The 13182-nt window shown below is 52.6% G+C and overlaps 1 protein-coding gene across 1 annotated transcript in view; it reads left to right on the forward strand.

The window, feature by feature from the left end:
- The window catches only part of PHF24 (PHD finger protein 24), a 36745-nt gene extending 24469 nt beyond the window's left edge, over window positions 1-12276 (forward strand). The window contains exons 2-8 of the mRNA XM_081213102.1: window positions 555-930; window positions 3125-3310; window positions 3620-3698; window positions 5526-5716; window positions 5957-6123; window positions 7073-7165; window positions 8852-12276. Of these exons, the coding sequence (XP_081069228.1) occupies window positions 559-930; window positions 3125-3310; window positions 3620-3698; window positions 5526-5716; window positions 5957-6123; window positions 7073-7165; window positions 8852-8951 (1188 nt within the window). The 5' untranslated portion in view covers window positions 555-558 and the 3' untranslated portion in view covers window positions 8952-12276. The remainder of the gene's footprint in view (window positions 1-554; window positions 931-3124; window positions 3311-3619; window positions 3699-5525; window positions 5717-5956; window positions 6124-7072; window positions 7166-8851) is intronic.
- The last annotated feature ends 906 nt before the right edge of the window (window positions 12277-13182 follow it).

Here is a 13182-nt window from a genome sequence, read left to right on the forward strand (position 1 = left end):
GTATGTCTGTGTATGAATAGGGTGAGCCTGTGACCTGGCTCAGGAACTAAGTATTTATCATTACAAAAGACTGGCCAGGCTCCCCAGAGTATCCAATCAAGTAAGCATTAACAGGTAACTTGCCAGACAGGAGGTAAACAAAGCACTCTAATTTCTGTTGTAGACCGCCCTTTCTGTGATGTAGGTATGATGTTTCTGGGGGGTGGTCTTGGACTCCAAGGCAGGCAATTTAAAATGTCTATATAAGGGCGGGCACACCTTTGTTCTGGTTCCTCCTCCTTTCCTGCGTGTAAGAGGAGCACCCGGTTGCAACAGTTCAATAAAGATCAGGCTTAGGAGCTGCTTTGCTTCTCAATATTCTCTGGTTGGCCTCTGTTATTTTCTCCGACTGCTGAAGAACCTGCAAAGGACTCTGAAAGGTCTCTTGTGTCCCCCATAAGGGAATAAGGGCAGATTTCCGTTTATTACATGGGTGGGTGAGCTCTTCCCCTGCTAGCTCCTCTCACAGAACCCTAATTGGTACCAACCCCTTCTCCCGGCTGCCTCTCTTTCAGAGCCATGGGGGTGCTGATGTCCAGGCGGCAGACCGTGGAGCAGGTCCAGAAGGTCAGCCTGGCCGTGTCGGCCTTCAAGGACGGGCTGCGAGAACGCAAGTCGGAGGGCAGCACCAGCCGGAGGGGCACCATCGAGGACACGGTGCAGGAACTCAGAGAAGAGGAGGCGTCGGAAGCAGGGTCTTCGGCGGGGCTCCAGCAGAAGGAGGAGATCCGCTTCCGCAGGGCGGCATGGGAGAGGCTGCGGGACGGGCGAGGGGTGGAGCCCGAAGAGTTTGACCGCACCACCTTCTTCACGCCGCCAGCCTTTGCCCGGCCCACACGGAGGGAGCAGGATGACGAGCCCATTGAGATCAGCCTGGAGCAGAGGGAGCAGGTGGGCACAAGATACAGTGGTGCTTCGCAAGATGAAAAGAATCCGTTCTGTGATTCTCTTCGTCTAGCGGTTTTTTCATCTTGCGAAGCAAGCCCATTGACAGATTAGCGGATTACCGCTATTAGCGGCTTTTAGCGGCTTATCTGCTGATCGGATCAGCTGATAAGCGGCTTAGCGGCTTAGAAAAGGGGGGGGAGGAAAAAAAACCCAGCAGGAACTCACAAGACATTGTCGTCTTGCGAAGCAAGCCCATAGGAAATTCGTTTTGCGAAGCACCTCCAAAACGGAAAACTCTTTCGTCTAGCGAGTTTTCCGTCTTGCGAGGCATTCGTCTTGCGGGGCACCACTGTAAACCCCTGGAACAGGGAGGGAGGGAGGAGAGACAGAAGCACCCTGGGCAGGGGCAAGAAAACCAGAGGGGCCTGACACATCATAGAATCGTAGAGTTGGATGCGTTGGATGGATTTAGATGAGCAGGAGAGGATATTTTACTTACTAATTATCCTTCCTCTTTTTCTCACGGGTGTAAGAATGCAAATACCTATTTCAGCAGAGTAATGCCACCATCTGTGGGCAGCTGATCTCGAGAAGCTTTTAGGACACGGTTGTGCGACTTTCTAGAGCAGTTTTTATATCCAAGGATGTTTAGGCAGACTTGGGTCATCTTCTCCTGATTCCTTCTTAACAAAGAAATCACTCTCAAACTGCTTAAGTAAACCAGGAAAATACAGTCATACCTCATGTTGCGTTTGCTTCAGGTTGAGCGTTTTCAGGTTGCGTCCCGCGGCAACCCAGAAGGACCAGAAAGGGTTACTTCTGGGTTTTGCCGCTCACGCATGCGCAGATGCTTAAAATGACGTCACGCACATGTGCAGAAGCGGCGAATCGCGATCCATGCATGCACAGATGCGGGTTGCTTTCTGCTCAGGTTGCGAACGGGGCTCCGGAACGGATCCCTTTCGCAACCAGAGGTACCACTGTATATACTTTACTCACTTAAAGGTCTTGCCAGGATTCAGCATATTCAGTGATGGAAATCAAGCAGGCAATAAGCCTTAAATGTTACAAATGTCCATAGTCCAGTTCAAAATGGAGGGCGCTCTCTGGAGGAGAGCTCACGGAGAAGCCTGCCCATTGCAGGTAAGAAGAAGAAGGAGCAGCAGCGACAGAAAGAAAATTAAGATCCGTTTGTTCTCCCTTCTACCACAAAAGTTTAGAGGATATAACATCATAGAGTCACCTGCTTGTGACTTTCTAGCAATCATCATTTGTGATCTGGCTGCAGATCCTCCCCCAGGAAGGGGCCCCCAATAAAAATAAAAATTATTTATTATTTATACCCCGCCCATCTGGCTGGGTTTCCCCAGCCACTCTGGGCAGCTTCCAACACAATATTAAAATACTGTAATGCCTCAGACATTAAAAGCTTCCCTAAACAGGGCTGCCTTCAGATGTCTTCTAAAAGTCGGGTAGTTGTTGTTCTCTTTGACATCTGGTGGGAGGGCGTTCCCTGGGGTGGGTGCCACCACCGAGAAGGCCCTCTGCCTGGTTCCCTGTAACCTCGCTTCTCACAGCGAGGGAACCGCCAGAAGACCCCCGGAAGTGGACCTCAGTGTCCAGGCAGAACGATGGGGGTGGAGACGCTCCTTCAGGTATACTGGACCAAGGTCGTTTAGGGCTTTAAAGGTCAGCACCAACACTTTGAATTGTGCTCGGAAACGTACTGGGAGCCAATGCAGATCTCTCAGGACCGGTCTCAGGCCAGCGGCCACTCCGAGTCCCCAGTCTAGCTGCCGCATTCTGGATTAGTTGTAGTTTCCGAGTCACCTTCAAAGGTAGCCCCACATAGAGTGCATTGCAGTAGTCCAAGCGAGAGATAACTAGAGCATGCACCACTCTGGCAAGACAGTCCGCAGGCAGGTAGGGTCGCATCCTGTGTACCAGATGAAGCTGATATACAGCTGCCCTGGACCCAAAGGTCATCAAGTCCAATTTCCCGCAATGCAGGAATCACAGCTAAAGGATCCCTGGCAGATGCCCACCCCCTTCTGCTGCTGCAGGAGTAGGGAAGAAGTCGACAATGCCATGGGTTCTCCTGAACTGAGGAGGACATCTTGAGGGTGACCTCCTCCTCCTGGTGGTCCCTGCAGCTGCTCAGGGCTTCAGCCTTTCCTCCCCTCCCCTCCCCACACAGGTGACCAACGATGAGACGTGCGAGGTGTGCGAAGTGTGGACAGCGGACAGCCTCCTGCCCTGCCGCGTCTGCACGAGGGTCTACCACGATGGCTGCCTCCGCCGGATGGGCTTCCTGCCCCAGGACAACACCAGCGAGGTCATTGAGGCGGCCCATTCGGAGACCGGCTGGAGCTGCTACTCTTGCGTAAGCAGTGGGTGGGGGCCCTGGGGTGCTGTGGGAGAGGGAGGGAGACCTCTTGTGAAGAACTGGGGGTCCCTAGACTGAGGGGCAGTCACTTCCCTTTCCAAGAGAGGAATGAACCCACGCAGAGAGGGAAAAGATAACCATGGTGGTGAAAGGAAGCCTCCATGTCTGAAGGCAGTCTACCCTTGAGGACCATACACTGAAGGAGTGACGGCAGTGGGGAGGGGACTCTGAATCTGCAAATCCACCCAGTTGGGTCCTGGGAGCCTCCCAGCAACTGACTCGCCCTCTTTTCCTCCCCCCACCCAGGACAATCTCAATTTGCTCCTCACTGAGGAGGAGATGAGCAGACTCTTCCAGTCCTTCCAGCAAGGCAAGGTTGCCCCAGGTAAGCCTCCTGTGCTGCGAACCCACACTCGACTCCCGGGTCAGGGGTGAAGCGAGGGACCCACGCCAGCCGGTCTCTCGCCCCCTTCACCCAAACCGCAAGAGCAGATTGCGCTTTGGACGGGGAATGCCTGGAGAGCAAGGAGTAGGGCCAGTGGCCATGATCCCACCACCACCAGGCCTTGTCTTCTCCATGACCTATCTTTGGGAGTCTCGCCTTTCACTTTGGGGGCAGGAGGCCGCTCCAGACCTCTGTACCACCCCCTGGAGGAAGGCGAAGCGATGGTGAGGGCGCCTGGTGGGCCGTGGGAGCAAGCGGAAGAGGAGGCTGCTGTGGGCAGGGCTGGCTCTATAAGTGAGTTGGGCAGAATGGGAGAGGGTGGCAGGTTGGGATCCGGGTGCCAGCTCACTTCCCTTGCTGGAGAGGCAATTGGCTGCCCCAAAAGGAGTCACCAAACAACGCCACACCTGTTCTCTCGGCTGTGCTTTCTGCACACTCCTGCTCCTAATTCATTCTCCTAAATTGCTGCTCCACACATGCAGGGGCAGAGGAAGGGGGCGGGGGGCTGCCCCAGGTGTCACCACTGAGGGGGGGTGACAAAATGCCAGGTAGCATTCGCCGTGGGGCCTGCAGCGCGCCTGAGCCATGGGTCTCTCCTGGAAGTGACACGGTGCGTTGGGGCCCGCAGGCTCCACACTGCCCCAAACGGTCTGCCCGCTGCTCCCCCCCCCCCAGCTGTAGGGCAACTGAGTGGGAGGAGGCCCCACGGAGCGTCCTGCCCCAGCTCGCCCCGTCCCCGTGGGCTCCTGGCCCCACCCCAGGTGCCCAGTCGGCTTTCTCTGCCGCTGCCCACATGGCCTGCCCAGCCCTTCGGTAAGGGTGCAACCTGATTATTGATTGTAGGAATGAGACACATCCAGGAGGGAAGTTCGCTTCGGGCGGCGAAATGTATTTGGCCGGCCATGATTCTGGGGACCTTGAGTGGGACTAGGGGTGTCGCTGGGTTCAAGGCTGAGGCCTCCCCTTAACTGGGGGCCCTCCTACTGAGAGGGTGCAGCAGCTGCCAAAAAGAGAGGCAAATTCCACAGTAGGGATCATTAGGAAAGAAAGTGAAATGAAAACTGGCTGTATCATAACGCCATTATGGAAACCCATGGTGCAACCGCATTTGGAGTACTGGGTCCAGTTCTGGTTGCCTCATCTCAAAAAGGATATTGCAGAGTTGGAGTTCAGAGAAGGGCAACAGAAACGGTTGAGGGGCTGAAGAAAGGCTGCAGCATTTGGGACTTTTTAGTTTAGAGAAAAGGCAAGCGAAAATGGACGTGGCAGACATGTATAAAAATTGTACATGGCATGGAGCGGGTGGACAGAGAAAGGTTCTTCTCCCTCTCAAGCTAGAACTCAAGAACTCAAGGACATGAATGTTGGAAAATTCAGGCCAGAGAAAAGCAAGTCCTTCTTCACACAGCGCCTAGGTAAACTGTGGAACTCCCTGCCACAGTGATGGCCACCAAACTAGCTTTTAAAAAAAGGATTTGACAAATGCATGGAGAAGTAGAGGGCATTCAATGACTGCTCTGCCTCCACAGCTGGAGCAAGCAAGGCTTCTGAGTCCCAGTTGCTGGAAACCCCTTGGATCCTGCTTGCTGGTTTCCCACAGGCTCCGTGAGAGCAGGATGCTGGACTAGAGGGGCCACTGGCCTGATCCTGCAGGCCCTTTTTGTATTCTTGTGAGGGGAGGGTGGCAGCGCTAACAGCTCAAGGGGCTAAGGCACTGCAGAGAGAGAGAGCGCGCTCACTGACGCTTCCCATCTGATGGCTCCACAGACAGTGTGATGACCTTGAATGTCTTCTTGGGCTACAAGCGGCTGTCGAACCAGCAGCCCAGCAGCGAGGAGCAGGAAGACCAGGACGCCCTGCAGTTTTCAGCGCTGGATCCAGAGAAGAAAGGCCGCGTCGAATGGGTGGATTTCCTCTCCCACGAGTCCGTCCTGCAGCTGCAGAGATCGCGGACACAGGTGGGTGAAGGTGACTCCCATGAGGAACCTAGGAAGGTGCCTTCTGTTGAGTCACTCAGTCCATGAGTGCCTCCAGCCCAGCACTGTCCCCTCTGACTGGCAAGCCATTGCATGGCTCCTGAGCGCTGTGGTGTCCAGTTCAGGAGTGCAAAGCCCCTTCCACACCCCACAGAGCCAAAGCCCCTTCAAAGACGATGTTCTAATCACACACTCCTCCTCTGCTTCCCCCCCCCCCCTCAGAACGCCCTGCTCCGCCTGCTGACGGGCAAGGAGAGAGAGCGGGCACGATCCACATTTTTGTCGCTGGATCAGCACGGGGACGGGCTCATCAGCGAGGCAGAGAGTCGGCGCAGCCAACACACCTGGTTCCGTAAGCGGCACAAGGAGGTGCCCTCTTGCAACGTCAGGTAAAGGTCCTCACCCGCCCACTCTGAGCCACAGCCTCCCCTGGCTTGGCTGGGAACCCTCCTGCGTTTGCCACTGGGCACGTGCACACATTTAAAGCCCTATGCGGCCTAGGACCCTCGTACCTACGGGACCGCCTCTCCTGGTATGCCCCGCAGAGGACCTTAAGGTCCACAAATGACAACACTTTGGAGGTCCCAAGCCTTAAGGTGGTTAGATTGGTCTCAACTAGGGCCAGGGCCTTTTCAGTACTGGCCCCGATTGCTGGAACGCTCTGTCCCAAGAGACCAGGGCCCTGTGAGACTTGACATCTTTCCGCAGGGCCTGCAAGACAGAGCTGTTCCGCCTGGCCTTTGGTTTGAATTCAGTCTGACCCTGATGTTTCCCTCCCCTTATGGTCTTGATCTGTGGGCTACTTTTAAAATGAGGCTGTATTTTAAATTGCATTTTTACCTGTATTTTAAATTGGGGGTTTTTTCCTATTATGTTTTTACAGTCATACCTCATGTTACGTTTGCTTCAGGTTGAGCGTTTTCAGGTTGCGTCCCGCAGTGACCTGGAAGTACTAGAAAGGGTTACTTCCGGGTTTCGCAGCTCGCGCATGCGCAGAAGCAACGATTCGCGACCCACAGGCGCAGGTTGCATTCCCTTCAGGTTGTGAACGGGCCTCCGGAATGGATCCCGTTCGCAACCAGAGGTACCACTGTACTGTAATTTTACTGGTGTTATCCGCCCTGAGCCCGGCTCTGGCTGGGGAGGGCAGGGTATAAATAAAGTTTATTGTTATTATTGTTATTAAGCAGAAGCTCTTCCCCTTGGCCTGAGAATTCTGGGCGTCTGCCTGGTTTTTCTCCACCCTGTTGGGAGTTTGGGGCACCTTTGGCCAGAGTCCTTCATCCGGCTGCTCATTAGGGTGATGTAACCCTGGGGGTTCCCTTTGCTCCCTTACAGCATCAGCCACGTGGGCCCCATCTCAGAGAGCAGCCCAGCCAGCAACGCAAGCCAGGACCAGGTGCTGTGGAATGCAGAGCCAGAGGAACTAAGGTAAGCAGGTCACCGGGCAGAGAAAGGTAGTCTGTCCTTAAAGGGTGGTCATGCAGAGGCCTCCAACAGAGTCTGCAAGGTCAGAAGAACCATGTGGCAGGGTCCAGCTAAGACTAGACTGTTTCAGAAACCACTGCAGGTGCCTCACTGGCTGGGAAATCTATAGAACTGTAGAGTGGGAAGGGACCCCCAGTGGCTAATCCTGCGCTAATCCTGAAGCTTGGGGCGTGCGGAGCTCAGCGCGCCCCAAGCTTCTGGGTGCAGGCAAGCTCTCCGCTAGCCCTGGGAGAGCTGGGTCTCCCACAGCTAGTGGATAGCTTCCTGAAGCCTGGAGAGCGAGAGGGGTGGGTGCGCACCGACCCCCCTCGCTCTCCAGGCTTCAGCGAAAGCCTGCATTCGCCCCATAGGACGCACACACATTTCCCCTTCATTTTTCGAGGGGAAAAGGTGTGTCTTATAGGGCGAAAAATACGGTAATTGTCTTTCTGCCCCACCTTTTCCTCCAAGGAGCTCAAAGTGGGGTCACATGGTCTCCCCATCCTCACATTCTTCTTCTTCTTCTTCTTCTTCTTCTTCTTCTTCTTCTTCTTCTTCTTCTTCTTCTTCTTCTTCTTCTTCTTCTGCAATCACTCATAGCCGAGTAAGCTTGTCTTCCATAAACACAGATTTAACAATGAGTCTGTAAGTGACCATGGAGGCCAGTTCTACTGCAGATAACAATGGCTCTCAAAGTGACCCAACCACAGTGGGAGCAGATGTTAAACAGGGTTCTGTCATTGCCCCAACTCTAGTCGTTATTTTCATGGCCATGATCCTGTACTTTGTCAAAGGGAAACTCCCCACCACCCTCACAGAATCCCCCCACAACAACCCTGCGAGGTAGGTAAGGCTGAGAGGCGGTGACTGGCCCAGGACCACCCAGGGAGTTTCACAGCCGAGTGGGCAGGAGCCCTTGCCCCACACCAGTTACGTCACGCAATCGTGGCTTTGGCTTTCTCTAGGAGGTCAGCACTGGACTCTCCGCCCTGGGGGGCAAGCTGGCTTGCTGGGCTGCCTCCTGCCCAGCTCCTTTTCATTCTGGGCCAGCCAAGCCTTCCCCATGCCTGGCAAGTATTTTGGACCACAACTCCCATCATCCCTGGCATCATATAGCCATGCTGGCTGGGGCTTCTGGGAGCTGTCTTTTTTTAAAAAAAAAAAAATAATTATTGGTTTCCACATTTATCACATAGAAAAAGAGAAAACATTACAAGACACACAACAAGAAAAGAAAAAGAAAAACACACAAAACAGAATTCTTACTTCAAATCTCTAATTCTCATTACATTGATAGCTGACTTCCTCAAATCCCCTCTATCTGAATTTCACTATAACCCCTGTATAGCAGTTCTCCAAATTCATATTTCTAATAATATTCACTCCTTTCATTTACTATCCTCCACTCTTTTATTAATATTCTAATCCTTAATATTTACTACCACATATTCTTATTCTACCCCTAAGCCTATTTCTTACTTCCAAGAATTTTCTAATTATCTTGTATCACAATATTTAGCTAAATATTCTTTAAATTTCTTCTGGGAGCCAGAGGTACCAGGCCAGGGGAAGGCTAAGCCTTGCTCTTGGGCCAGCATTGCTGGGGACTCTACCCTGCTAAGCTTTTCCCTCCCTCTGTTTCCTTCACAGCCGGACCATCAATTGGCCTACTTTCCTACGAGAGAGCACCATCTACATCCTTGCCGCCCGACCAAACAGCCCTGCCATCCACCTGAAGCCGTTGGCATAGGGGCACGCTTGGCAAGGGGGGAGGCGGTCAGAGACAAACAGACTTGCCTTGCTGGGAAGAGCAGGAAGGTCTCCGCGATCCTGCCAAGCCATCTGGATTGACACGGGCGAAACTTCTTGATTGCTGGAGCAGCCAAACGACACAAGCCAGAAAACAGCCAGGAGATTGCTGATGACGGAGGGCAAAGCATTTGGCCCCTTTGCCCATCACTTCCCTCCCCTCACCCCCTTCTCTGAATCTCTCCCTACACACCCACAGAGACCTATAGGCAGGACCCTGGCTGCTGCATCATTGGGCAGGGACACCCCCTTTTTTATCAATCGGTTTAAAACGCAGACATTGCACTTCCAGGTTGGCCAGTTCATAAAGCAGTTCAGATCCTCCAGCTGCACCTCGCAGCTCCTGCTTAGAGCCAAAAGGAAACTCAAGCATTCCTCAGCCTTCCCATTATCCAGCAGGCACGGCCAAGGAGCTTATGCATCGCAGCCAAGTTCCAGGGCTCCTGCGCATCTGCTCCTCTCAGCACCTTCCTGAATGGCCACTGACAAAATGAAAGCCTCAGCATTGGGCTCCTGGTCAAGAAATCACAGAATCGTAGAATTGTAGGCTTGGGACCAACAAGGGTCATCCAAACCAACCCCCCACACAGCCCCCTATTGCATTCTAGTTTGTTGTTAGCTATTGCAAGGGGAGGGGAGGAACCAGCTACAGGCAGAGGACACACTCATTTTTCGATAGGGAGGGAGGAAATCTGTTCAGTTCCCGTTTAAAGTTGAACTTGCCTGGCTTTCCTAGACAATATGAGGAATCAAAAGACAGCTGTTCCTCCAAATTCACACTTCTCTGAATTTTTGCCATGCAGTTCTCCAGCCATGTAATATGCGCAGGCAAGCTGATGCTGATGAAATTTCATGAGGACGTCTGAAAGTAAACAGTTCTCAAACCGCTCTTGAATTGTGTCGAACTGAACGGAAGATTGCTCTCCAGAGGGGTTGTAAGTAAGAACAGAAGGCAGGTGGAGCCTCCATGTATTTTCCGCTCTTGTACTCCATTAACTTAGAGCAGCTAGTGGCCTCTGGGGAAACCTTACAAGAGGCCATCGTGCCCTGTCCTCTGCTTTTACCTCCAATGAAGGAGCTTCCATCACCTCCTGAGGAAGCCCATTCCACTATCAAGGAGTTCTTTCTGTCAGAAAGTTCTTCCTGATGTTTAGTTGGAATCTCCTTTCCTGTCTCTTGATTCCATCCATTCTGGTCCTCCCCTCCAGACCAGGAGAAAACAAGCTTGTTCCATCCTCCATGTGACAGCCCTTGAGATATTTGAAGATGGCTCTCCCATCTCCTCTCACTCTCCTCTTTTCCAGGCTAAACATACCCAGCTCCTTCAACCGTTCCTCATCAGACTTGGTTTCCAGACCCTTAATCACCCTGGTTGCCCTACTCTACACACCTTCCAGCTTGTCAACATCCTTCTTAAATTGTGGTGCCCAGAGATGGACACAGGACTCCAGGTGTGGCCTGATCAAGGCAGAATAAAGTGGTACTATTACTTCTCTTGACCTGGGCACTAGACTTCTGTAGATATAGCCTAGAACAGCATTAGCTGTCATTGTTGACTCACTGTTGGCTGTTCCTATTTAACTCAGCCTCAATCCTGGTCCATTCAAGACCGGAAGAAGGGTCCTGCTGAATCCCTGCCAAGGGAGAGCCAATGTGCACCAAGCTTCAGTGGCTGGTCAGGTGACCTGGCCCTTCCCCACCCCTTCACACAGCAGCCAAGTCAGGCTTACTAACATGGGCAGAGACGTGCAGCAAGAACACAACATGGCTTGTAGATTACAATGGAAGTGCAATGGCTGAATAGCAGCAGGAAGGAGCCTGGGGGAGGCCTCCCCCCTCTAGGGAGCGGTCTTACAAGGGCTTTAAGCCAACCCAGTCTCCCCACCCACTTGGGAAAATGTGACGTACCTTGGGGAAAGCAAGACGGTTGGTCAGCCTTGGCCCCCATCCCATCCTCTTTCAGAAGCTCTGTTGTGTGCTCTCTGTAAAACAAATGCCCTACTGGAACAGCTACATGAGAAAACGGACTTGGTGACTGATGCGATCAGAAATTTTGAACAGGCAGTGGGAAATTATATGGAGCCCACCCAGGAATGGTGCCCCAGATCCAGCAACATCCTCTTCCCTCATCTGTTCTGTCAGGGCATACTCCTGATTTAATTCCTGGGTGGGCTCAATATAATTTCCCATTCCATCCTCTTTCACCCTCTGCCAAAGCAACTGCACCCACTGAGAGAACCCTCCTTATCCAACACACACAGTGGCCAGGATTTTCCATCCTTTTGTGATGAGCATCTGCCCTGTATTTTGGTGATGCCCCACTCTCGTTCCTGCTGTTCCAGACCAACTCACCTGAATCCCCCCAGCACCCAGACATGGCCAGGGGCATGAAACCCCTCAAGGTGTCTGCCTCTCTCCCTTCCATCTTCAGAAGAGTGGCTGACTGCAGCTGGATCAAGCCAAAGGGGGCCCATCTAGTCCCACATCGTCCTCCCATAGTGACCAACCAGATGCCCATTACAGGAAGCCCAGCGGAAGGGACAGAGGCTGATGGCTTCTAATCCTGGAGGTGATCTATATACAGGATGGGGAACTATCAGGACTCGTGGCCATCACTTGCCTTGTCCTCCATTCATTTGCTCAACCGGCTTTCAAGGCCACCCAAGTGGATGGCCATCGCTTCATCTTGTGGTAGCCAAATCCATGGTTTAACTTTTGTGTTGTGTGAAGAAGTCTTTCTTGTCTGAATCCAACGCCCTCCAGTTTTGTTGAATGGAGAGCCCCCGTTGGGTTCCAATATTGGGAGAGAGGGTCTCCCACAGAGAGTGGCTGCAGAGGAAGGCCCTCTTCACTTGACAGAACAGAAGGTGGCAACTCGGACTTTGCCACGGTTGCCCAGCAGAGCCTCCCCGTGCCAGAGCAGGCCAGGCCAACTGGAGAGGATGGTCTCACCTTAGGATAGGAATCGGCCATATTGCACATAATGCATCCCAGAGAGGTAGCCATATTGGTCAAAGCCAAAGGACCAGCCAAACATGTGCAGTGCAGACGTACAGCTCTCAAGTTGCACAGAACTTGTTTCTTAAACTCATTCAATAATCTTTAGGGGGCCTTTTTCAGAGGACTCTGCAAAGATGAGTAAACCCATGAGCAGGACTGCAGGAAGTCTAGACTCCTCTCTCTTCCTTTGCCCTCCCACTGCTCCTGCTCAGTTCTGTACCAAGGAAACCCAAATTCTGTGATCTGAATAAATGATGTACATTGAGCACGTTTGGTTTTTGCATAGTTTTTCCTGATTTTTGCAGTGTTATTCTGGGGGTTGAACCATTAAGCCTGAGGGTTTTTGCACAATTTATTCTGGTGGGGTAGGAGCCATCCAAAGCTTTGGCCCACCACCAAAAATCCTCTCCCTCCCTCCCTCCTCCAGCTTCTGGGATTTCACTCAGCAGGGCCCAATATCTTTTCAGTCTCACCTCCTTGCCATGAGGCCTAGAAACTTGGCATTGGAGGGTAAACTTGAAAGCTAACATTTTGGACACTGATATTTGGATGAGATAGATAACCATTGTTCTGAAGTGTCTGGTTTGCACGCAGATCTGTGATTCTCACATGCAATCCTTACACCTAGTGCTAGGCAACTCTGACACTGAGACATGGACAGACACACAGTAGAATTGTGACCTCTGCCCATGGGAGCAGAATATGCATCCCACTCCAGACTGATGTGATTCCCCCCCAACCCTCGAGGATCTTCCACAAAGAGTCCCATCTTCAAACTCACCCCAAAGCTTTTTGCCAGCTCCTGGCCAGCATCCTCTGAAGGCAGCTCTGCACCACCGCATCAATGCGCGTCCCACGCCATTGCTCATCGCTTGATGACTCACAGCCGAATGTGTGAACTGGCCCCCACGGGGCAGCCTCCTTGCGTCTGAGGTGATGATGGGTGCCGAGGAAGCTCTGTCTGAGGCGGTGGCATTGTCGTGATTCATTCACACATTCATGTCGTCGCTGTCATCCTCTGGTGAGGAACATGCATGTGCAACGCCAGTCCATGACCACAAAGAACCTGACACTCTCCTCTCTGCCAGCAGACAGAGCTGGGAATGGTTCTGGAAGTGGATGAGTTGATGGGACATGGGTGGCTGGCTGGGGGTACAGGACAGGTTGTGAGT

This window comes from Podarcis bocagei, assembly GCF_964188305.1.
Source record: "Podarcis bocagei genome assembly, chromosome: 11".
Taxonomy (NCBI): domain Eukaryota; kingdom Metazoa; phylum Chordata; class Lepidosauria; order Squamata; family Lacertidae; genus Podarcis; species Podarcis bocagei.